Source organism: Fusarium oxysporum, chromosome III, assembly GCF_013085055.1.
Source record: "Fusarium oxysporum Fo47 chromosome III, complete sequence".
NCBI lineage: Eukaryota > Fungi > Ascomycota > Sordariomycetes > Hypocreales > Nectriaceae > Fusarium > Fusarium oxysporum.
Genome location: NC_072842.1, coordinates 3,688,069 through 3,712,075, shown reverse-complemented (window position 1 = coordinate 3,712,075; position 24,007 = coordinate 3,688,069). Strand labels below are relative to the sequence as shown.

The 24,007-nt window shown below is 49.4% G+C and overlaps 9 protein-coding genes across 9 annotated transcripts; 5 read left to right on the top strand and 4 right to left on the bottom strand.

Moving 5' to 3' along the window:
- Window positions 1-3,594: 3,594 nt before the first annotated feature.
- FOBCDRAFT_130301 (uncharacterized protein) lies at window positions 3,595-6,493 on the top strand (the record flags this gene model as incomplete). The annotated part of the gene is made up of 2 exons (XM_031177203.2): window positions 3,595-4,682; window positions 4,738-6,493. 2 exons carry the CDS (start codon window positions 3,595-3,597, stop codon window positions 6,491-6,493), a joined length of 2,844 nt encoding a protein of 947 aa, XP_031048336.2.
- A 1,693-nt stretch (window positions 6,494-8,186) lies between these two features.
- FOBCDRAFT_271420 (WD40-repeat-containing domain protein) lies at window positions 8,187-9,385 on the top strand (the record flags this gene model as incomplete). Its single annotated transcript, XM_031177202.3, has 2 exons — window positions 8,187-8,232; window positions 8,373-9,385. The coding sequence occupies 2 exons, from the start codon at window positions 8,187-8,189 to the stop codon at window positions 9,383-9,385; spliced, it is 1,059 nt and encodes a 352-aa protein (XP_031048335.3).
- Window positions 9,386-9,515: 130 nt separating this feature from the next.
- On the bottom strand, window positions 9,516-11,192 carry FOBCDRAFT_25061 (glycolipid 2-alpha-mannosyltransferase-domain-containing protein). The gene is made up of 4 exons (XM_031177201.3): window positions 10,848-11,192; window positions 10,538-10,798; window positions 9,855-10,473; window positions 9,516-9,803 (listed from the first exon to the last, which is right to left on the bottom strand). The coding sequence occupies exons 1-4, from the start codon at window positions 10,993-10,995 to the stop codon at window positions 9,647-9,649; spliced, it is 1,185 nt and encodes a 394-aa protein (XP_031048334.2). The 5' UTR covers window positions 10,996-11,192; the 3' UTR covers window positions 9,516-9,646.
- A 188-nt stretch (window positions 11,193-11,380) lies between these two features.
- FOBCDRAFT_290572 (Spc98 family-domain-containing protein) lies at window positions 11,381-14,090 on the top strand (the record flags this gene model as incomplete). Its single annotated transcript, XM_031177200.2, has 2 exons — window positions 11,381-11,452; window positions 11,502-14,090. The coding sequence occupies 2 exons, from the start codon at window positions 11,381-11,383 to the stop codon at window positions 14,088-14,090; spliced, it is 2,661 nt and encodes an 886-aa protein (XP_031048333.2).
- An 80-nt stretch (window positions 14,091-14,170) lies between these two features.
- Window positions 14,171-14,987, bottom strand: FOBCDRAFT_290570 (uncharacterized protein; the record flags this gene model as incomplete). The annotated part of the gene is made up of 1 exon (XM_031177199.3): window positions 14,171-14,987. Exon 1 carries the CDS (start codon window positions 14,933-14,935, stop codon window positions 14,171-14,173), a length of 765 nt encoding a protein of 254 aa, XP_031048332.2. The 5' UTR covers window positions 14,936-14,987.
- Window positions 14,988-15,181: 194 nt separating this feature from the next.
- On the bottom strand, window positions 15,182-16,096 carry FOBCDRAFT_218962 (uncharacterized protein). Its single transcript, XM_059609514.1, has one exon. The coding sequence runs from the start codon at window positions 15,954-15,956 to the stop codon at window positions 15,327-15,329; it is 630 nt and encodes a 209-aa protein (XP_059466978.1). The 5' UTR covers window positions 15,957-16,096; the 3' UTR covers window positions 15,182-15,326.
- Window positions 16,097-16,371: 275 nt separating this feature from the next.
- Window positions 16,372-19,057, bottom strand: FOBCDRAFT_218961 (uncharacterized protein). The gene has a single exon (XM_031177197.3). It carries the CDS (start codon window positions 18,655-18,657, stop codon window positions 16,657-16,659), a length of 2,001 nt encoding a protein of 666 aa, XP_031048330.2. The 5' UTR covers window positions 18,658-19,057; the 3' UTR covers window positions 16,372-16,656.
- Window positions 19,058-20,126: 1,069 nt separating this feature from the next.
- On the top strand, window positions 20,127-20,904 carry FOBCDRAFT_199010 (uncharacterized protein; the record flags this gene model as incomplete). Its single annotated transcript, XM_059608936.1, has 3 exons — window positions 20,127-20,337; window positions 20,387-20,602; window positions 20,837-20,904. 3 exons carry the CDS (start codon window positions 20,127-20,129, stop codon window positions 20,902-20,904), a joined length of 495 nt encoding a protein of 164 aa, XP_059466977.1.
- Window positions 20,905-21,482: 578 nt separating this feature from the next.
- On the top strand, window positions 21,483-23,238 carry FOBCDRAFT_218960 (tRNA-guanine(15) transglycosylase-like protein). Its single transcript, XM_031177195.3, has 2 exons — window positions 21,483-21,734; window positions 21,784-23,238. Exons 1-2 carry the CDS (start codon window positions 21,500-21,502, stop codon window positions 22,953-22,955), a joined length of 1,407 nt encoding a protein of 468 aa, XP_031048328.3. The 5' UTR covers window positions 21,483-21,499; the 3' UTR covers window positions 22,956-23,238.
- Window positions 23,239-24,007: the final 769 nt, after the last annotated feature.

The window sequence follows — 24,007 nt, the reverse complement described above, 5'->3', positions numbered from 1 at the left end:
TTGGGCCCTTCTGCTGAGTTAGCTACCACACTTAACTAGGTAGGTAGGTAGGTAGTCACGGCAAGGCTATCGGTAATACCAAGATGCTGCTGACAATTACCGGAATGGACAGCCACACTCTGTCGCTATGGAACACGCCCACAGCGCCCCAGGACGCCTACATATATCCGAGCCTACTCCACTGCTGGAATGACGGCGAAACGATGAGGCGCCAGTACGGACTAGCGTCAAAAGATCGTACGACTGCCGTGACATGCCACACCTCCTTTGGACCATGTGCCGCACGCGGCCAAGACGTCATATCCATGGATCTGGGGACCTGCAACCTAGGGTCATGGCCGGCACTGCGCGAAAAGCAAATCTCCCCAGGAAGCTGTCGATAGAACCACGGGTGCCGCAACGACGGCTCTGTAAATCTGGTGCAAAGTCTATTCGTCCCGCCCTGGAGATCGACATGAGCTTTGGCAGCCGACTGATAGTTATAATCATTCATCAGGGGGTGAGCGCATAATGTCCAACAATTAAGCAAATAAAAGAGCCTCGATGCTTTTTAGAGTTGGATATTCTTATGATGAGTGGGATGATATACCTAAGAACAATTGCATACTATCGCTACCAACGGTCTTACCATGGGAAGATCCTCATGCCATCAAATCAGCACCTCGGTTGCTCCAGCTCACCGTTTTGTAACCAGGAAGTGCTATGCAGCCTGCCAAATTTGGCATCATCAGAACCCGCGAGCACTCCCCCGTGTTATAGGGCTTGGCATTTCATCTTATTGCCAGCACAATCTCAGGTTGGATCTCTTAATTGGGTATGCCGAGCGCCTTATCCACCGCAGCGCTCCTCGGACATGAGTCCATCACAGAGCGTAAGAGTCAATTCCCTACCTCTCAAGCCACTGGCTGGCAAGCGTAATTTCCAGCTACCACCCTAGGCGCTCGCAATATTTACTGAAAGCGGTTCAGATATCATTCTGGCGCTGCTTGGATTACGAAATGATGCAGACACTGAACCATTTAGACAACGGATACTGGCTGACAGCCAGCCTTCCCGCCTACCCGAGTATACGAGCCGGATCATGAGCTCGTCGCTCCGAAGGTGTGACATTTTTGTACCTGAATTGCCAACTACCTATGTTCACCCGCACAATACTGACAGCAGCAGTACAAACTGGGCCAAAAATTTCGGATTGTCTATAGCCCATCAGCATTGCTCGGCGACCGGGCATTGAAACTGCTCTATCGTTCCCGTTAAATCATTGTCACTAGTCCAGCTTCACGATAATTTATAGTGCATTGGCGAGGTTGAATGTTCGCTCATCTTCTAGTGTCTTACCCCAAGCTGCAGGTGGTACAGATCCATTAGTCCAGACGAAGCCGCTAAACGACGCCGCACTTGGGTCAACGGTGGGATCATTGGAGTCCGACGGACTGAGCTTCAGGGGTCAATATATGCCGTTACTTACTTCCTGACTCGACTACTCCGTACTGTCGCCGGCATGATTCCGAGTACAAGCAGAGGTCAATGCGATTCATTTTATGACAGTATTCGCACAGCTACAGCCACGACAGACAACAATAACCTCGATGGGCATAATGCACTTGTTCCGCCTCCTGTTCAATTATTGCTGAGAAATTGATTACTACCTACAGAGCACTTTTATGGAGCTAGAAGTACTCAACTATATTGGCTTAGCCTGTTGCTTATTTTTATGCTTTCCAGCGGGGTCTTCAGAAACCCGGCGATTCCTTTGTTCGTTCACGGCACTCTGCCTACATACCCGTGGCCTGCCGGTACATGCATGGCATATGTGAGAGCTGTGGGGAGTTGGTTTACAGCAGGGCTTACAGGAGCCAAGTATTTCTGTGTGACATGCTTATACACTTCTACCGACAACGCCACAACACTCAGCGTTCAAAGTCTTTACACAACGCCACGCGGGAGTTTCTGACTGAGTGCCAAGACCAACGGCCCTTCACTGTTTTGCGTTGCACGACATGGAGTGGGAAAAAGAGTTCGATATAAACTCTATTTACTTTAAAAAAGTGTTTCGAGCGTTTAAGCGCGGCTACTGGCGGCCGCCCGTACCAGGATATCTTTCTGGAAGAGCTGAAGTTCTAGACGGGCTCACAGGAACTCTCCTTGGCAGACCCTGGTTCGTTTAGTCTCTCTCCTGGCTACCAAGGGAGGAAGGTGTTGAGGGATTGTTAGCCTGGGTATTTTGAACAAATTTGCGATGGTATCTCTTCGACGCATGTTATTACTCAACTGCTTATCCTGGGTTTTACTTCCCGCTTCCTACTCTGAATCAGGGATCTTGCTGACGGAAGGCGTCACCCCTTGGCGGGTTCCCTGACTCTTGTTGAGAGCTCTCTGGCTGAAATACACCCCGTTTTTAAAGATTGTCTTGTGTGTCGCGCGGCATTCTGGAGCTCATCCACAATCACCCACAACCCGTTGGCCGCTGGACGCTGGCCGCTTGCCGCAACGCCGGCGTCTGGTATCCTGGGTCTTGGGGAGCCATCAGCCGTCAGTTATCCATCTATCAGCCACACACTCCTAGAAATCGGCGTGCCACGCCCACGCGGCCCCGTCCCCCGGTGCCCGGCGACCCATGCCTCTATCCCTGCAGATAGGATCATCGCCAAGCACTGCACAGCTTAGGGGTGTACGAGAGCCGTTGGGTTGGCTCGCACGCCATGTCATGTACTGTACCCACAATGCCGTTGGCGTCGATGGCCAACAGCCTGGGATCGCTCGACATCTGCGCTAGTATCCGCAAGTCATCCAGCCAGGGACCCATCATGTCCCATGCAAATAAGGCCACAGATATTCACCGTACACGTGTGGACAACGGCACACCTCTAACGAGGCGCTCCGGGACTCGCATTTCGCGTGGCGGGATTGGGGGACTGGGATTGAGAGACTGGGACAGGGATGCAAACCTCCGTTGGGCGTTCTTTGATCCGTCTTGTCGCAAATCTAAGGAGCCAAGGCCACACCCAGCAAAAGTGTCCACGCCCACGCCTCTACCACGCGGAGGCGCTTCGGTCGTTAACCAAGCGGTTGGCAGTCATCGCCAACCAGCCAATGCTGGAAGTTGACAACTGTCTCAATTATATCACTTTTCAACCGTCTTGGTTTTTCATCAGATAGAGGCTTGTCTTTCCCTCCCTCTACACGTTTGTGTCTTCTAACCACGTATACTTGGTGGATCGGCCGACAACTCTGGTAGACTTCTCCTAGTATTAAACCATCACGCCCAACCCGACAGTTTGGATCGTGTTAGGATTGGTACATCCCCTCCTTTCCCTTCCTAGACCAGCTTGTTCCTGGTCTTGGGCTATCCGTATTAGGGTACCACCGCGTCTTTTACGGTGGCCTGTCTTAGCAACGCTGGCCCCAAAAAGAGCCGCGCCGCTGGTGTAATAATTGTATCCGATCCGAGGGGGATAGATAATTGCTGACCTCCCCCACCAATTATTCGGCGCCGGTTTACATTATTCGACCTTGAAGCTCTTTTATAGCACTGTTTCTCCAGCCTCAAATGCTCTTTTGCTGCCACTCGAGCCATATCGAGTAGTCCTCTCAATGGGTGTCTTACCTAGCATAGATTCTCGTCCTCGTTTGGTTTTCCCAAATACTCCTCCAGAGTCGACAAGCCCAGGCGCATCGACCTATTCTACTAACTCATCTGCGGACCGACCTTGGATCTCGCCAGCTCCTACATCGCCATCCATGAACAACTATGACAAGTCTCTGACAACAGAAATGCCTGCAGATCAGAAGATGAATGGTGAACAGTCAAGGCCAGAGTCGACCACACAAGCTGCGCCTCGACAACAACTTCCTTCCTTGAGTAGTATCTTCGGACCTCCACCACCAGCTGGCCGACCAGCACACTCGCCCCTTTCAGAGCACAACAACTCTTATTCTACTACATCTCCCCTGGATCGCACTCGTGCGCCATCTGGTGACAGACATCATTCAACATCTTACTTCCCGCCCACGTTGTCACCTTCATTATCACAACCACGCACCTACGACAACAAGTTCGAAGCGGACCGACACCCAGCCCATGGCCTCTCACGGTCTTACTCTGGTTCAGCCTCTCCTAGATTCCGCAATGGCGAGCATGCCCGCCAGGAATCAGTTACTGAAGGGCAACCTGGCCGATGGTCTGTGCACCAAGAAAGCCGATCTGAGTACTCTCTAGGATCTCGAGATGGTTCATTTCGACCACCACAGGACCAGTTTCGGCTTCACTTTCCAAGTCCTAAGGAACGTGTGATTCCCACTTACAACGATCAGGGGTCTTCACAAGGAGCTCCAATCCCTCCACCAACACCAAGCACTACGGCGACTGATGGTGTTCCCTCAAAGGATGGACTGGGCCCCAAGATCTGGACCGGAACACATTTCTTACCTAGATTTGTCAGGGCCACTGAAGTGCCAGGCGAGGGAATGTGCTACTTCTACGATGATGGCAGTCATTGCAAGACAGTAATTGATGGTGAGGCAGTAAACGCTCACTGGGGTGTAACCAAGGCTGGGAAACCCAGAAAACGACTCGCGATTGCATGTGTGACATGCCGTGAGAAGAAGATAAAATGTGATCCTGACTACCCTCGATGCGTTCAGTGCGAGAAGTTTGGTCGCGTATGCAAATTCAAGAATGCGTAAGTTCTGTATCGAGCAGCATCATTCCGAGTTAGATTTGTTAACATTGTCTAGGCCTCGAGGAGGGCATAACACATCACCATCGACACCGCCGGCTGAGCTTGACGATGTCAGGACATTGAATGGGCCAACCATACCCAATGAGAGCGAGAACAGTTCGCCGGTGTCGCCACGAACTGCTCTCCGTCCCCAGTCTCCAGAGTCGGGCTCACATAAGAGGCTTCGATCGGGCTATGATAGTTACGTTTCGATGGGTGAGCCAGTGCACGCACTGCCGCCTGTTGAGGCTCCCAGACCTCACGTCCCCATTCAACCTCCCGCAATCGAACTCCCTCGAATTTCCGAAGACGTGCTCAACCAAGCTTGGCGAACTGACCCCTCCCTGTCCGACCCCCAGTCTATTCGTTCTGTGATTTCTCACTTTTTCGTCCATCTCGACAGCACCATGATCGTGCGATTCATCCCCGAGAACGTCTTCAAGGCATGGGTTGTAAACCCGGGGCACCGCAAGACGCCGGAGGATTTGATGATCCTGTACAGCATTCTCGCTGTCGGTGTTGCGCTTTCTGGCGGACCGAAGGCGATCGCTTTTGAGTACGCGTCTGTTGCGCACTATGCTCAGAAGTTAACCACAGCCAACTGTATTCAGTTGGTTCAGACTAGAGTTTTACTGGCACTCTACTATATTTCAATTTCCCGCTCATCTGAAGCTAGTGAGATGATCTCAGCTGCGGTAGCTTCAGCAGCTTGCCTTCAGTTGAACGTCGAGATCGAAGAGTCAAAGGAAGCCGGCCTCGTCACATTTCCGTTCGGAATGAACAAGGCTGGGTACTGTGAAGCCCGGAGAAGGACTTTCTGGTCTCTTTACATGCTAGAGCGCCTTGACGGTCGCTTTCCTGACCATTTAGCAATGATTAACGCCGAAGATATCTATACCCGCCTCCCCGCCGATGGTCAGAGCTTCGAGCGTGAGATGGATGGATTCGCTCCTGTCTTCAACCCTTACGTCTTGGGCGTCGCTACCGCGCAAGACCGTGAGCTTGGCATTTCAGCGTACCTAGTTCAGATGGTACACATCTGGTCTAACGACGTATGCCGGATTTACAGAATGGCTCGACGAGTGAATGTGATGGAAACGGATCTGGAGCCATCTCAACGAATTCTGAAGCGCATTCAAGAGTGGCGCAACGCCTTGCCTTCCCGGTTGGCTTTTACCGCTTCAAATCTTGAGTCTGCAGCGCTAGCAGGGGAGCTGGGACCTTTCTTGACCATGCACCTTCTTTACAACCATGCCATGATCAAGCTCAGTCGCCATACGCTGGCAGCAGGACGCCTTTCGCCCCAAACTACATCCCACAATATACAAACATGCTATGAACATGCAACACAAGTATTGGATATGGCCAAGGCACTTGTACGACTTCATCGTGGAGGCCAGACAGTCCTCAGTGGACCTGCACCAGTTCTAGCCATGGTTTTGGCGGAAGCTGTTGATGTTTTTACAGCAAGTGGCCGTCTTTCCCACCTAAGCGACATTATTGAGAATGTGCACATGGTTCAGGGAGTGGTTCAGGCCATGTTTGCCATTTGGGACAATGTGCGGAACGCGCAAGAGGCGATTGATGGACGCCTCGCAATGCTGCATCGCATTCGAGAGCGAGGCAGCCAACCGGTCAGTCCCATGGAAGGCTACCGAGTTTTTTACAGTTCTGAAGGACGTGAAGAAGAGAAGATCCTTCGTTGGCAAATCAACAACCCAATGGAGAAGCTGTATCCCCGGGATATGGATACCATTTACTATCTTCAATGATTTGAGCAAGCGGATTGCATGAAATGCCTGGCACTGGCCACACGACGCTGATTTCTACCGTTTTTGTATCATTTGCATCTTCCTGCATTCACGACACTGCAGGACTGGTGTTGGGCATCACATTGGGGGATATGGCGTTATATACATAGCATACGATGACAGGCAGTCAATTGACTGGCCCTGTCGCTTGTTTGTTCCTGGATAGAGGGACTTGTACTGTTTTCTATATTATTCCCATTGTATGATATATCTTACTATGCACATAAGGGAAGGAGTTCTGGCGTCTTACCCTCTGAGATTTGATCTCGAGTGGGCTGAGCGTTCTTGAGCCAGGCAGGCACCAAGATGATTAGGCATCTGGTCCACACCAAGTCTGTTGAAATATAATTGACGTCCAACGCTTCGTTGGACTTGAAGACAAGATGATTTTCGGAGCAAATACTGTTTGCAGCGAGTGACCAACCTGAATCACCTCGAGTGGTTGTTACAGGCTGAGACAAGACCGTCTGGAGCACTTGCGACAAGGGCCTCGAGTAGTTTCATGGATACCATGTCTAGTGTGCGGCGTGATCTTCCTGTGACATGTCCTTCTCATGTTAGAGCCAGACTCCCAAACCCATGTGTCGTTCCCACAGTTTACGGTCAGACGTCTCTTTTTCAAAAGGCCCTGCAACTCGTGCCTACGCGAATGCCTTCCTCCTCACATCAATGGGCGGCTATTCGTCTGCGGCAACGATATGGATCATGACTGACACAATCTCATAGGCGCTGATCTCGTATCTCGGAAGGATCCTCGCATCCTCCAACACACACGAACATGGTACCAAATTCAGTAAGCACAGAGGCTGCTATGCTGGGAACAAGCGCTCAGAAATGCCCCACGAGGGTAGCGTGAAGCCCGTGATAAGAGGCTTGGCAGAGTATTGGTTGGCGGGATAGGGGAATATGTGGGTGAGAATGGACTCGACGGAAGGGAATCCCGGCATCAACTTTGGGGGAGGGTTTGTTGGTTGGGGGCCGTTGAAGCTGTGGGTTGTGTAAGTGGTTCTTGATGGCCTCAGAGGTGGAACTGAAGGCGGAGGGGGGGGACAAAGACGGTATCGTATCCTCGGCTGAATGCTCAGCAAGGGCCGGGGGACATTGTAATTTCAAAACCGTAGTGTGATTGAATTCTATGTCGTAAGATATTGGTTGTTGGTTGTAAATGATGCCCAACTTGATCACGATACTACTGCTTGCTTGACCAACGTAGCCTCATCTAATTAATACCAACTTCCTATCTCGTCTACTGCAAAAAAAAGCCGACATGACACGTACATACGTGTACCACAGATTGCTTTGCCTCTCGGCATATGAGGTACTTATTTTCCCCAAATAACCTCGCATGTTCTCCATGTACATCATCATGAAAGTCTGGATCTGCAAGGTGGCCTATGGTTACACTGCAGTGACCTTTATTCGTACATAGTAGGTAACGGTCGAGTGTTGAGGAGAGGGGGGGGGGGGAGTGTGGCTATCGGTATAATTAGCCCGATTTCCCTTACGGCAACGTCCATAATCATCGGGTTGCATAGAGATATGCAGCTAGCCTGATTAGGTAATGCACTGGAAACATGCATCTGCCGTAGAAACGTCAGAGCTTCCTTCATCTCACTCTTTACTTGACAATATCAATAATTATCAATATCTTGAAATGGGGTTTCCCGATAAGCCATCTGCTCATCTTTTGGGCGCTAATGGTCAGTTCCTCCATATCTTTACTCTTGGCTTCAGGCGTGGCGTATCTATCCCATCATATCGTATCATGTCATATCCCACCAACTTATAGCAATTTCAAGGCATATGCCGCGCTGTCGCTTACACTAACACACACTGAAAGGCCCGGTCCATGCCCTTGCATACTCCGCCTCTCCAGGCACCTACATCCTCACCGGTTCCGCGGACCGATCCATCCGTCTCTACAACCCATTTCCCAGCACATCTGGCCCCGGTGATCGTCACAGCGTTGTTCCTCAGGGTCGACTGATTCAGACTTATGCTGCTCACGGCTATGAAGTGTTGAGCCTCTCTGTCGCTGCCGATAATGAACGGTTTGTGTCGGCTGGCGGTGATCGCAGCGTGTTCCTTTGGGACGTGAGCACTGCTGTTACGACTAAGCGATTTGGTGGTAACGTTCATGGCCATACGGCTCGTATTAATTGTGTGAGCTTTGCGGGAGAAGGTGATTCTATTATTGTCAGCGCAGGGTTTGACACTACGGTGAGATTATGGGATACGAAGAGCAACAGCTTCAAGCCTATACAGGTTCTCGATGATGCCAACGATGCGGTAACATGTCTCGCCATCCGTGGCCCTGAAGTCCTCGCAGGGAGCGTCGATGGTCGCGTACGCAGCTACGATATCCGCATGGGAAAAGTCACAACCGATGTGATAGGCGCACCCGTTACGAGTCTCAGTCTCACCCGCGACGGACGCACCATGTTGGTCGGAAGTCTCGACAACAAACTCCGTCTGATGGACCGCGACAACGGCTCCTGTCTACGCGCATACACCGACCCAGGATGGAAGAACGAAGATGTCAAGCTGCAGGCGCTGCTGGGCGGCAAAGAGAAGTACGTAGTGGTTGGCGATGCCATGGCCGGTGAGCCTGCACCTAACGGACATGGAAGGATATGGGCTTGGGATTTGTTGACGGGAAAGTTGGCGGCCAAGGTGACGGTTCCTTGGGGGCCAGAAGGGTTTGAACCTAAGAAGAAGGCTGTTGGCCGGGATGGAAAGGAGAAGGCGAGGAGTAATGTTGTGAGTTGTATGGCGTGGAGGGAGGATGGCTGGGGAGATCAGTTCTGCGTTGGTGGAACATCAGGCGTAGTGACTGTCTATGGAGCCTTGTAGACATCTTTTATACCCATTACTTTTAAGATCAAGCGAGATAGCGCCTTTGTTTATTCTCGAATCTAATACATCATCATCATCAAAGGCGTTTTCCAATTCGTACAGACAAAATATTGTCCATCATGATACCCCTTCCAGCTTGCTTGAACATTAATAGCTTTCCACCGGCGCCAAATCGTTATCCAAATTGCCAGAAACCAAAACTCTGTACCCCTTTCTATGCATCAAATATTGTCAAATTTTTACATGAGACAAAGCTTGTTAGCCCATACCGGCGTACTTGAACCAGTTGGGTCGACAGTCTTCTCGATGCAACCAGGCCTCACCGTCAGTGAGACGGCCAGTTACACAGCCCTTACACTTTGGTGAGTTGGGACAGTTGAAGAAGGGGATGTGTTGATATCCAATATCACGGAACCTGAGATGCATTGTTAGTCTCCTGCATGTGGAAGAAAGGTTGAATACGAACCAATGAATCTTGCTCTGGTCCTCAAATAGACCAAGTGCAATACTATGAACTGGAGCATCACCCCATCGTTCATAGAAGAATCCACCCGCACGATCGAGGTGGTTGAAGTAGTCTTCGTAAGTCTTACTCCTCCAAAATGACATATCCGCAATCTCAAAATTACTCCAAAAATGGCATGTCGAGTATCCCTGAGCCTTTCTGTTCGTTGACGGCCGACGAATATCATCGGTGACCCAAGCTACAGCGCTATTCTCGTGAATTGCGTTAGGATGCTCAGCGAGAAACTTGACTGTCTCGGGCCACAACGAAGGTAAGGTTTTGGGATCGTCGTAGAGGTTGATGGTGAAGCCGTATGTCTTGTTGTTATCGTGCATGTAGCGGAAAACATCGTAGTCGACATCGCAGAAGAAGTGCACGTTAGGCTCGACACGCCAGTAGTAGCGAATGTCCTTCAGGGCTGGATGCTTGTAGAAGAGACCGCTGTTCCATCGACACATTTGGTGGTATGATATCTTGCTTGCATATTGGACGCCGTTCTTTTCGAGGATCTTTGCGGATTCTTGAAAGAGCTCTTCGTCGATCCAGGAGGGCATGTCCCAATGTTCCTTGGGGATGATTTCTGGTCGTAGCATCAGCATATACTCTTCTCTTCTCTCCTCTCCTCTTCCTAGACAAGGACCTACCGTAGTTACATTTCGCCTTCGTAGCCGCTCTTGTCTTCCTCTTGAACTCTTCCGTGAAAGGCTTATCGTTGAAAAACGTCCAGGGGTAATTAAACTTGGAGTTCCATGTCCTTTCGAGGTCCCTCATCGACATGACCATGGCATCCACCTCCTCGTTCCGCACAAGCGCTAATAGCGTCGCATCGATGCGCTCCGTCTTTTTCGCATCGTGGGCATATCTCGGACTCGTACGATGTAACACTCCTTCTGGTTCATCGGTAGCTGTTATATCAGTTAGCAACAATTGGCGTCGATGCTCTTTGCGACTTACGATCTAACATAGGATCCCGTTCAAAGTTGGAGTAGCGATCACCGGGACCTCTTAGCGACCATGATGGAGCAAATATCTGCCATAGAAAGAAACACCAGAGAATGCATCCGCCGGCGATCAACGCCCGAACTGGCCGCGCGACCGTCATGTTGTGCTCGACAGGATATCGCCAGATAAACCAGGTTTACTATAACGCCAAAAAGAAGGAGACGGGGCTCAAATATCCATTAGTGAGAAAAGAACGTACAACTATAGCGAAAAATGGATGTAAATGATCCCTCTAGAGCAAATTGTCTCTGGATTGGTAGAATCGTTTCGAGCTCAAAGTATGTGAAAGGGGTTTCGAATAATTGAAGCTGATGTCACGACAGCTAAGCCAATCAGCGCCGATAAGAGCTATCGTTGTAGCGGAGCTTGGACCCTGTCGACGCGACTGACGCGCCATCAACCACTGAAACCCCCGCCAAATAATTCGTTACCAGTCATGATACGACCGCGATTTAACATGATAATGCGCAAGACATGAGACGACCATGGCATTTGCTGCAAGGCTGGGTGCTCTCACCGGAGAGCTCGTTGAGGCTGTCACTAGCTCATCAACCGAGGTATGACAACTCTCAATCACAGCGTTGGAATATGTATTCATGATTCCAGACAAACCCTCGATTCAAGGCCCAGCGCGACGCTGCTTTGCAAAGGTTAAAGTCGCATCCATATCTACGAACGAATCAATTCGAAGTCGAGCACCAACTCGACGGTCTAGAAGAAAGATTCCGTGTCAATGGCCGAGATGCGCTCGCTGATGCCCTCGTCGAGCGCCGGGAGCAGCTCCGGCAAATACACTCGAATTTCCACCCCGAAGTTCTATACCTGATTTTAGAACTCTCAGACCAACCGACATATTACTCAAAACTGAGTGACCTAGATGCGCTGAAAACGGGACCAAGCGATTCAGAGCTCGAACTGCGTTGGGAGGATATTGCCAAGGAGGATGGATGGGAAGACGACGCTTCGATGTGGAAGACGATAAAATACACGGACAGTTCAGATGATGAGCTTTACGAAGATGACTCCAAGAGTGAATCGGAGGCCAGCACTGACCTATCTGAGGTCCCGCTTGGAAGAACAGCCGAAGATCTAATTGTCAACCCTGAGGACATGACGAAACTGCACGAGATTCGAGGAGCGCAAGGATGGCGAACAGAAAAGCCCACAGACGCATCGGGCCATGCCCGAAAAGTGCCAGTAACGGAATTCCAGATCGTTCGAGAAGTTTTGTTCATGCTGCAAGGACTCGATACGACACTCTTTGGACCCAATGGCACTGTCAACCCAGCATTTCAGATGGCTCATCTGAAATGGGATACTCACAAAGCTCTTCTGAGCTACTTTTCTGAAGCAGGACGACAACTAGGTATTCTACGTGATTTTGTCAGCAAGTCACAGCGAGCATCGCATATTCAAGTTCTTCAGGATACTGTGGCCAAGCGACTCGACGATCTGGATAGAAAGTCAACGGGTATAGAGTCACGGCTTGTTGCGCCTGAGAATAATGTGCTTGTCAGCTTATTGTCGATCAAGGGAGAGTTGGCAACGTCGCTTGAACCATTATATTCTCTTTCAAATATCATCGCTCAGATACAGAATGTGCCCAATCAAGGTACATTTCGGTATCTTGAGCTCCTCTTTGACGATGCAAGCATGGCGCAATTGTCTGGAAAGCTGGACGTTTATGAATTTCTGGCACGTATCTTTGTCGAGTGCTTCAATGTCTACCTTCGCCCTATTCGCCTCTGGATGGAAGAGGGCAAACTTATCCCCGGCGACAAGATCTTCTTCGTGTCACAGGCACCGAGCCAAGTATCACCTAGCAAGATTTGGCGCGAACAGTTTAGGCTACGTAGGACGGCCGATGGGAAATTACATGCCCCTAGTTTCCTCCAGCCAGCAGCTGCCAAGATATTTAATGCCGGCAAGAACATCGTCATCTTGAAGCGGCTGGGCCGCTGGATCTCTTCAGGCTCGGAATGGACGATTCAGGAACCTCCCCTACACTATGATACGCTTTGTCCTGAAGGACTTGAGCTTGCGCCGTTTTCAGAGCTTTTCGATGCTGCTTTTGATGCATGGATCCAGACTAAATACAACACATCCTCGACCACGCTGAGGAACACACTGTTTGAAGAGTGCGGACTCTGGTCTGCTCTTGACGCTATGGAGCGGCTGTATTTCATGTCTGATGGTGCCGCAACAGAAGCGTGGACTAGCAGCCTCTTCGGAAAACTAGATGCGTTGGATCCTAACTGGAACAACCGCTATAGCCTGACGAGTGTAGCACAAGAGGCATTCACAACTCTTGTCGACATGACGAGAATATCGATATGCATCAGTCCCACTGGGCTAAAGGTGCCACTCCTCAAGGCTCGCGACTCTGTCAAGTCAGTTCTTCCGAGTACAAAAGTCAACTATCGGGTAGCATGGCCGATTCGCATGATTCTGTCCGAAGACAGCAATACCCAGTATGATGCTATATTTACTCTCCTTTTGCAACTGAAGAGAGCTTTGTATGTTCTACATAAGCGCAAGATCCTCGAGAATTACTGGATCGATCATGATAACTGGGACGAGCTCGCTCTTTATTATTCACTACGGAATAACCTCCTGTGGTTCTGCACTACTCTCCAGACCTATCTTGCGACGCTGGTCTTGGCACCTAACTGCGCCAAGATGAGGCAGGACATGCAAGACGCTCACGATGTTGATGCCATGATGAGGGTTCATGCTGCATTCTTGAAACAAGTTGTTGACGAGGCATGTCTTGGGAGCAGATTAACACCGATCAGAGAATGCTTTCTCGATATGCTCGACCTGGCCATCAGACTAGAGCAAGCACAAACTGTTAACATGACAAAAGAGACAGAGCGGATGCAGCAGTTTTCTCGTCTCTCGACCAGAAACCTTTCGCCTACGCCTGGAACACCTGGATTGAAGTCCAAGTACGTCGATAGTAGTGATGAAGAGGACGATGCTGAGAGGGATGAATCGAGGACCTTGAAGATGGGCAAGCCGTTTATGACTGTGCTCAAGGAGATTAAATCCGATTATGATAGACACTTGCGGTTTGTTTGTGGTGGCCTACGCAGTGTTGCCAGAGCTACAAGTGATGCGCAGTCTGCAAAGTGGGATATCCTAGCAGAGATGTTCCAAACAGGCTGTCGAGACGAAAGGCCAGGTTACGCTTAAGCCACAATGTTGAGATTGGATATGAATATTATGATACCCCTTGTGAACAACCTATTCTTTTAAACGCCCAGTGAGATGAATTACCATTCACTCTTGAGCTTATCCGCAAAGAACTGCATCAAAGGCAACACCTCATCCCTGTTCATTGGCATGCTCACCTCACGTCTCTTCCACTGCACGACCTTGACATCGTCAAACTCTCGCTTCACAGCATCGACAGCGTCTTCGTCAAGTTGGCATACCAGTACGCTTGTGCTGCTCTTGCTGCGATTTGTGACTGTAGACACCATAGATTGCGGTAAAGGTCCGCCGAGAGATATAGCACCCTTGAACTTCTTGTTACCTGGCGATGTGCTCTCGCCCTCGGAAACATCAGTGACCCGAGGAGTCTTGTTCAAAGAGGCTGCAAGACCAAGAGCGAGTGAACCACCCTGCCCAAACCCAAAGAAAATAATATCTCTCATCTCCCACCCGCATTTCTCAATAAGAAGTTCCCCGATCAACTTCTCCATGATCAATCTCCTAGCCTTCTCGAAACCAGAATCATCCGCAATGTCTCCCGTGCTGGGATCAACAGTGAGATCGTCACCCCAATGGTACCCCGGTCTATCACCACCGAGAAGCGCAGCTGGCAGAACAGATGTGCCGCGTACAGAAATGGCGAGAACGCCGGGAAGATTGAGGTTCTTGGCGAAGGAGGCGAAGGGAACATCGTGGTCACCTAGACCGTGGAAGAGAATGAGGAATGTGGTGGTTGATTCTGGTGGTGAGGGGAAGTGAAGAGTGTGAGGGAGGGTGCTTGATAGAGGGGAGAAGTCATCTTCAGTGGGGATTCGAGGAGGCATTTTTGTTGTGAGGAGTTAAAGTATAATGAAGTTGATGGTTGTGATGTTGAAGTTATGTACTCAGTCGGACAAGAAACCTTCAGGCCTTGGATCAGGTGTCAAAAATAACTAATCAAAAACTCTACTAAGATTATGGTAGACTCGCCCAAGTTTCAGCTGTACTTACCTAAGCTTTTTTGTCGTTCAGTGTCCAAGTCTCGAGTTTCATGTTTCATCACCGCTTGTAATTATCTCTCTCCACAACCCCCACATTTGACGACATACCACAGCACGACAAACGCGAATACCAACAGACAAGTCAAGAATTCCGAATACAAGCAAATAACATAACAAAAATTTCCGCTATCGTATGGTACTTTGCTGCGCATCCACCTCGAACAATGCTAGAACACTACGAGCTCGGCTCCAGTGCGCTTCTTTGCCAATTTCGCGGGAGTCGAGTTCCCATCTGAGACTTCCATGCCCTGTAGTCGAATCGCATAGTCCTCCAAGCCCGTTGATCGCCAGCATCTATGAATACCAATCCCGCAACTTCTCTCGGCTCTCCACCATCTATGAACTGTATCAAACATGGCGCAAGAATGTATGCGCTGGTTTGGTACCACCCGAGCTTGTATTCCTCTTCAGCAGATTGCACTTGAACCGCCCGCCCCAAAACCCCCGACCCAGGTTGACCTTCGATGAGTGACGTGTAACGACCCCGTGGTGCAAGTGAGTATCCAAGGACTTTGGCGTCTCGTAGCTTGGGGGGTTCTGAGGCTTCAAGGACCACTTGGAGCACGGCCGGGTTCCTGAGACCATCATAGAAGAAGTAATAGACGGGCTTGTAGTGATATGGGCATGGATCAGGAGGATTCGAATTTGAGTGGGCATATAAGACACAGCCTTCAGGAGCAGGTTCATCTTTATCCAAAGATTCTTTCGGCTCAAATCCGGTCGGGGTTGTTTTGGGTGGAACTGGAGGACGAGGAGGAAAAGGAGGCGGAGGAGGCAGCGGTTTGCGCCCTTTGGCCCCAGGCATGATGATCGATAGAAGGGAAGTTTGAATGACGATCGAGAATTTGAAATTTATAGCGACAATAAGACAAAGTGTGCCAGCTGGTCTTTGTTGGGAGATGATGCTCCAGCGCTGGATTTTGAAGTTGGTACCGTTAGAAAGGTATTTGTGCAGGCAGTGTCAAACGCTGTTGACGGAAGCTTGCAGTGCTGAGCAGAAATGTACCTTCAACCACCCTGTCTTCCATCGTCCATAACTTGGTGGTAGGTTACTACCTAGCACCATGAGTGTTTCCACAGGTAAGTAGGCAGGTAGGTACTAATGGGTTAATCGGGTTCAATACCTACCAATTCCACGTCACATCAAGACGTTATTTACTCGAGTTACACAGAGATCAGGGAGAAAAAGCGCAAGACTCTGAGTCAAGGCGTAAAAGAAATGTAACGAAGATCATGTTTATTCATTATCATGCTTATAATAGTAAAATCTAACTCTTGCTTGCGCGCTCATCGGAAAAGACAGTAACCTACCTACCTTGCCTTGTCTGTCTCAAATGTCTTATTTCTAAGTGCTTCTCTTTCTTATTCCTTTCTCTGTAAACCCTTGCATGAACTTATCCTAATCGCAGCACCTCGCTGATTTCTCCTCATCTAAGCTGCGGCGTCCGATCTTATCTGGAAGATGCCTTTCTTGGACATGATTCACTTCATACATCCAACCGTGCTCATAACGCATCGCTTACCAGCTTATCCTGGTCCAAACTACGGGCTTTGACCCGCGAGGGACCAGGTTTCATCTTGTTCCACTCGCCATCTGCTGTCCAGGTGCCGGCCTTGGTATAATCTCCACTCTCACTTCCATCCATATATGCAAAGCGGAAGTACTCTGGTAGATCCAAAGTGCTGTTTCTGCTCCAGACAAAGCTACGCTCCGCATCAACATCGCCAAAGTATGTACGGAAACGCTCGACGTCGTTTACCAGGATACTGATCCCATCGTACAGCTGCCGTGGCGGCTCGTTCCATGTGAAAGTAATGTTTGACAATGTGTCTGTGCCATTGGCAAGGTGGATGACAGGCTCGTTGATTGCTGGTAATTTTGAGCCCTTTTGAGCATCACCTTGTAGAGCTTCAGAGGTTTGAAGCACAGGATCAAAGCCCCATCGAGCGATACCACTAATGAAGAGACCAACGAGAAGTCCTTGGTATAGAAGGGATGGTCTTGTCTGCATGCTCGTCCCAGGAAGAAGCAGGAGGGCAATAATGTAGTGGTGAATTCGCAGATTGAGGCTCGGAATGGTAAGGGAGATAAGGATGGCCGCGATAAGTAGTGCGTAGAGCTTGAGGTATTTGATCAGGCGTCCTTCTTGCCTGAAGAACCACACCTGCGAAGAGACAATGACGACAAGCACGATTATGATGATAGCAAGGGCTGCCCTGGCGCCTGGTTGCTGATTCAGATCGTGCTTGTTAAGGCGCGAAATGGGGATGAAGCTGAGGGTATAGTTCTCCATTCCACCAACCCAGCATCCGCCGAGCCACAAGATTGTCTTTTCGATCTGTGCCGTGAGACCCTTGAGGGTGCGACGAACACCCATCTTGTCGTACATGACCCATGCACAAAACATGGCGGGGAGGAACTTTCCGATCAAATTGGAGAACAAAGCCGCAACTGTTCTAGATGGAGGCGGGTCAAGTGCCATACCAACAGTCCAGAAGATGGCCGTGAAGATGGTGAAGAAGAAGAGGGGAGCGGAATTGGTGAAGAGGGACAAAACTCCAGCAAAGACGGTTGAAACAGCCAACAAGTCCCATCGCGAATCGATCGCGGAACATTTGACATCTGGAACGAAGCGGAACGACAATGGGAAATAAGAGTCAAATCCCAAACTTGAAATACCATGATGTTTAGACGCAGCATAATTCTCATTACGGCCAACCAGCTCAACAACACCACAACCGCCGTCTTGGTTCGAAACGACGCCAGCGTGGATAGCGGCAGCACAGACGAACGAATCTCCGCGGTACACAGGCTCAGCAGACCCATTGGTACCCGGCCCTCCTACGACCATGGGTGCATAGATAAGCTCTTGGTCCCCAACAGCTCTGGGGTTCAAAACATGGTAGCCTTCGCAATTGGCCCTGCACCTGAATGGAAAACCACTGCCATTGAAAGGGCGACAGTCGCTTCCATCCAAACCACACGAGTTCCCAGCGGTCCAGTATGAAACACCGCATCCAATGGTTTGTGGTGTGCCCCATCCTTCGATCTCGCTGGCCATGGTGTCGCGGCGTTTAACAAGAGCGAAAGTGACGAACCAGATGGATAGATAGCAGAAGACGAGCCAAAATCGGTGTTTGAGCTTGGGAATGATGCGCTCGACAAGGACGAGGGGGTATTCCTGGATAGCTGGGAAGAGTGGTTTAATGCGAAAAGGTTGAGGGTTCACAGGACCGCGAGACCATTTCGCAACCCATTTCGAAGCTCGTCGAATGGGATATGGGACCCAGTTCCATCTCTTCCATGTAGTCTCATCTTGGATAAACCGTGGGGTCGAAGGGCCGCTATCATCGACTTCGAGTGTCGTTCCGGTGTCGAGCGGCGCATCAGGATGGGCATTCTCGCGGTCGGTATCGCTGCCGCTGACGGGCACGACGCCGACGTCTATAGAATCGGTGCGAGCCATCAGAGGTTGTGATTCTTCGTCGTCTTCATGGCTCACCATTTCCGGGAGCTCAATAAGAATTATACAGAAGAAAATATGAGGAATGGATTGCGTATACGAAAGCTAATGGCCTCTGGGCTTGGCTCGGCGGATTTGCCTGCTCCGGAAGACCCGGTGCCGAAGGATGCAGAGGAAATGTGGAGAATGGGGAGCGCTTATCGATGTTCGTGTTTCGTGAGGATCCTATCGTGTCGCACCTTGTTTTCGTTTCTGACGTGAGCGCGGGGAGATACGAGACTGATGATAGGCGATGTTGAGTCGATGATGGTTTAACAATTGATGTTGAGGTTTGAGGCGCGAAGTCTCTTTGTCCACTCAGTTACATCGTGTACCTCGATCGCTGAGACATGGGTGTCAGACGTAACCCTGGGGTATCGCTGTATCTATCCGCGAAAGTTTATGATAGTGATTGGTTGAGCATCAGCCCTGCGGCCCGGACGTACCTAGTTCCCGCGAGACGTGCGCTAAGAAGCAGGAACAATTACAGCGTGCGCCACTTTTGTTCACCCTCAATAAGTTGTATCAACGCACGCGACCAGACTCTACACATAAAGGCCGTATACAAGTTCTTCAGTGACTGTCCTATGGCCAAGGGCGTGTATGTTTGAGAAGTTTATAGTGACTTATCTCTATCTTGGAGTGCCAAGGCCTCACATGCACAACAGTTCAGTTGTTGCATCCATTGTTTGTTGAACACCCAGACAGCCCAGCAACCAGGCTCTCGGGAGTTTTCGAGTTCAATTGACAAGAAACTTACACAATTGCGTTTCACTTCGGTGTAACTTCTGTATCTTTACCCAGCTTCCTTAGGTCTTTGTTGTTATTATTATTATGCTCAAAACAGACATCGCAAGTCAAGAAATAACAAGTGAACAAACAGACGTATGGCATCGACTCGTAATCTTGGAGATAGTCTAAACTGCAGGGATTCTGATGGTTATGCTCTCTCTCTTGTGTTCTCGTTGACTTTCTATAGGAGCAATGGTGGATACCTCAATACCTCAGTCGAACACACTCAAATCATCAAATCAGAGCAAAATGCAAAGTAACTTGCAGCTAAGTTTAGGATCGCTGGCTTTATGCTCCAATAAGTCTGCGCCCTAAATTGCCAGCCGATCTTTATAAAACCCGTCTTTTCCAGTGGTAGGTATTCATCCATATCATCTTCTGCCAAACGTGTGATTTTCCAGCCTCATTATATCAACCGTCGCTCACTTGAAGACATGATCACCACTCTCCAGCGACCACTCTCTCAAAGTCACGCCGTAATACATACCGCGGCTTCAGTATTCTCTAGATTGTCTCGGGTCCATATCCCAACACCCCTTGCACGTCTTCCATAGCGCCAATGGCGACCACCCGCCTTTCACCTGCAGCATCAAGCCCGAGGACTGCGGACGCTTTATCGGCCACGTCGAGCCACGCCACTCTTCCGTGATCTGTCAACGGACGAGAAACTTGACAAACTCATGGCGTCTGCAGCAAGATTTGAGCAGGAACTCAAAACGGTTGGAACTATCAAACAACGTCTTGCGACCATTGATAAAGGAAACCCCGTTATTGCCAGGCTTCGAGAGGAACTTGTCAAAAGCGCTGAGCGAGAAGATTTAGAGTCTTTGGCACAAAAGACCAGCGAAGAACATAAGCATGAACTGAGGGAGGCTAGGTTAGATGGAGTCGGTAAGTAAATACAGCATTCTGTATTAATCCAATACTAAGAATCTACTAGCGAGTTGCGTGGGCTTCATCTTGCTCATGTTATTAATCCTCTCGTTGGTTGGAGTCGCAGTACCGTTCGTTTCCAAAGACGAGAAGGGCCCCCCCCCCCCCCCCCCCAAGCCAGAATCAAAGAGCTTAGAGGAGAAAGTCACACCTCATTCTGGTTCTACAAGGATCTATTGTGGGAAGGCCAACAAAGCCGATCCGGAAACTTCTGAGCTAAAATGTACGTGTCATCGCTGCCCACTTGAGCTCGATAATACACGAGTGCTGTGATATCTGGTTTCATCATGGAGCGCGCACTCGGGATCAACCTCATGGAGTGTCGCATATGGATCATGCCTTCACTCATGAGGTTTTAGGCCGGCACTGAAAATTCGCAACTCATTTTTTTCTTGTTTGTAGATTAGATACCCTCAACTCATTCTTTTGATATAGTAGTAGCTTGGCCTAATAGTAGATTTTGATCACAAGATACGTCTGAGTAATCCCATGACTTCTTCACTTTTCGGGAGTACTCTCAAGTGAAGAAAGCCTAGAAAAAGTACCATCTATGGAATGAAACTCTCTTGCTCCTTATACTTAGTAGATTGTATCATAGGGTTAAAAGTACATATTGTTTTGACTTTGGTCGTGGTTGTTTTTCTTGGTGACTCTCAGCAAGCAAGAAAGCTTTTGAGAGGTGGCCAAGGTGCCAGAAAAGATTCATCAAATGTTCACTAATATATAATAAACTTACCTAGGTCGTTTTGACACTGAGGATGAAAGTAGTAGATTTCTTGCCTTCCCTATTGTACTTCATCATCACTCCACCTCCCCATCTTTCCCAGATCGTCCATTAGGCGATGGGTTTTGTTCAATTTCTAATCGTATAAGAACTGAATCCCGACATGGTATTACTTAATAAGAATCTACTTAACTGTCCGTTTAACCATTATCTACCTATCTACTATTGGCGCTGATATATCTACCATCGCAACGGAGGAGTGACTTACATCGGTTTAACCTCGGAAGTAGAAGCACAGTGCATCAGTGCGCACTCATACTCCCCACATCTAACTAATCCTTGCTGCAAATACTCACAAACTCCTTGTACAGACATACAAGGCGATCACAAGTCAAGATGGCCCAACCTACATCAAAAGAATCAACACTAACAATGTTTGAACTACTAAAGCCTGCTGCCGCTGAAGCCGGTGTTGCTCGGCTTGGTCGTCTAGCATTCGCTGGTAATCGAAGGATTATGCAGACACCAAACTACATCGCTGTTGCATCTCGAGGAGTTGTTCCTCACTTGACTCCAGACAATGTCACCAAGCACACAACATTTGATGCCGCATATCTAGCAATCGAGGACTGTATGAAGATGAAATCTATTTTTGAGCGCTAGTCTAACTTTGAGAACAGTTCTCGAGAAATCACAACCTCCTGTTCTTCAGCTGCCCCCTGGTACACCAAGAAATCTTCAGAGCTTTACGGCTTTCCCCTCAGATCGAGCACTTATTCTCGGCCCAAGACGGTTCCCAGCTGTAACAACACCTGTTGGAAACGGTGCTCATCATGTCAGCATTTTTACCTCTACCGGTTTCCGCAATCTCACTATCCCCGAGTTTGCTAAGACTATTGAACTCACTCAACCAGATATCGCCATTCCTCCGGCTGACCTTTTCCACTCCAGCTCAACGCCAACATCAAAACGTCAAATTCGCATGGTTGAGAGAACCGAAGAATGGGTTGATGAATTCTTTCATCTCTCGGACCCTAAGGGTCGTCTAAAAGAGATGGGCGTTTCCATCTTTGCTCCTGTATTGCCTGTTGAGTACCCTATACAGTGGGACTACTTGCGGTATCTTGCAGAAGACGTTCGAGACTGCCTTTCTGGTCTTGCCGTTTATGATGTTAACCTTGTCCCCGAGTTGGTGAACTATCCCTCTCTTGGATCTCTGCCGCGGTTGTCATTTGGGCCATCTAAGAGCCCCCAGGACATTCTGCGACAGATCGCTCTCGGTATCGATATATGCACGGTACCTTTCGCCAACACCGCCTCCGATGCAGGCATCGCCCTATCATTCACCTTCCCACCCCCCGAGTCCTCCGACATGCAGCCACTGGGTATCGATATGTGGTCAGAGGAGCATACAACATCCCTGCAGCCTCTAGTGAACGGTTGCCAATGCTACACTTGCACCAAGCATCACCGGGCATTCATCAAGCACCTACTGAATGCGAAGGAGATGTTGGGCTGGAACCTACTCCAAATTCACAATCATGCCATTCTCACTTCATTCTTCAAAGGCGTTCGAGCAGCTCTAAACGAGAGTGCCGAGAAGTTTGACGAGCTTCACAAGAAGTTCTTGACTGTTTACGAGCCCGAGGTCCCTGCTGGAACTGGAGTGAGACCCCGAGCCAGGGGTTACCACTTCAAGAGCATAGCTGGTCAGACTAAGATCAACGAGCCTAGTTGGCAAGCGTTTGATTCGGTCGATGCCAGTCCCCACCCCGAGGCCATCGCAGAACCTCTCGCAGCTGTCGATGGAACTCTGCCCGTCGATGAGGTTGCACCGAGTTTGGAGAAGTGACGGAGCTAATGTAGAAAGCCGTTCCTGTCATGTCAGGTACGGTCGCTGCGAAGATGTTATTCCGACGATCTGGCTCGGCCCACCTTCGATGCATGTTGATCAAGAGACAGCTGTGATCTGGCCAGGCAGACTGGTGTTTGATCACCATAATTCCACTTAACGCAGTTGTCGATCTTATTACAGCTATGGTTGGTCGCGGGACTTATAGAATAGAGCCTTACGCATATTTTGCTCGGCTGTTGGAACCGGAATAGACAGCAAAAAAGCCAATTCTTTCAGTTCACCCGATTTTTCCGTAAGCCAACACCACAAAAGATAAGAAGAAGATCTGTTCACGTGCCGAGCGAAAGTCCGCTCAGGAGTTTATGAACATAGACCTGAAAGTTTATTGCCGAGCTTCGTAAAATTGCAGGTCCAACCACTCAATGTCGAATTTGGAGCACGTTTCGGTGAGCCATATGAGGCAGCTCCGAGCGGAATTACACAGCTGATCTTATCTTCATCAACAGTCTAGAATGTGCGCATTTACTCTACCTGCCTATAAGAAGTAAGGCGATTAACTTACGGACTAATCAATGCCCTATGTAGATGCTTTCATAAACTTTACCAACGGCATCCTAAATCTATGATGAAATTAACTGAGTTTAGGCTGAAATATCACTGATTCACCACAGTAGGCTCGCTACCTCAATATTCTGCAATTTTTCACCAGGCACGCAGAGTCCATGAACAAGAGAATCGGATGGAAAGGTCACCAGTGGTAAGAGTGTTACGCCACCTACGCCGAGAAATCCACCGGAGACTTGGTACGACGTCAAGTAGCAATTCGGCCGACAAGGCCCGATCGAGTTATGCTAAGAAACAAGCTTGTCTGCAAAGTGGAATAAGAAGGATGAAGCTTTAAGCTTGATTGAAGCTAGCCAAGGCCTGCTCTCATGGATCTGGGGATCTGTGGAACTGCGGGAGCAGGGGTATAGGAGCCAATTGAACCTCACAATTCGCCCACGAGCGGCATCTGAGCTTCTGGAGAGAGCCACAGCCGAGAATCCTTG

Bases quoted from the DNA above. Each gene is read 5' to 3' on its own strand.
- FOBCDRAFT_218960 (XM_031177195.3), top strand. From the start codon at position 21,500: ATGGCCCAACCTACATCAAAAGAATCAACACTAACAATGTTTGAACTA. The intron at 21,735-21,783 runs GTATGAAGATGA...CTTTGAGAACAG, and splicing joins ATATCTAGCAATCGAGGACT to TTCTCGAGAAATCACAACCT.
- FOBCDRAFT_218961 (XM_031177197.3), bottom strand. From the start codon at position 18,657: ATGGTGAGCCATGAAGACGACGAAGAATCACAACCTCTGATGGCTCGC.
- FOBCDRAFT_218962 (XM_059609514.1), bottom strand. From the start codon at position 15,956: ATGCCTGGGGCCAAAGGGCGCAAACCGCTGCCTCCTCCGCCTCCTTTT.
- FOBCDRAFT_25061 (XM_031177201.3), bottom strand. From the start codon at position 10,995: ATGACGGTCGCGCGGCCAGTTCGGGCGTTGATCGCCGGCGGATGCATT. The intron at 10,474-10,537 runs GTAGGTCCTTGT...TGCTACGACCAG, and splicing joins GAAGGCGAAATGTAACTACG to AAATCATCCCCAAGGAACAT. The intron at 9,804-9,854 runs GTTCGTATTCAA...AATGCATCTCAG, and splicing joins GACCAGAGCAAGATTCATTG to GTTCCGTGATATTGGATATC.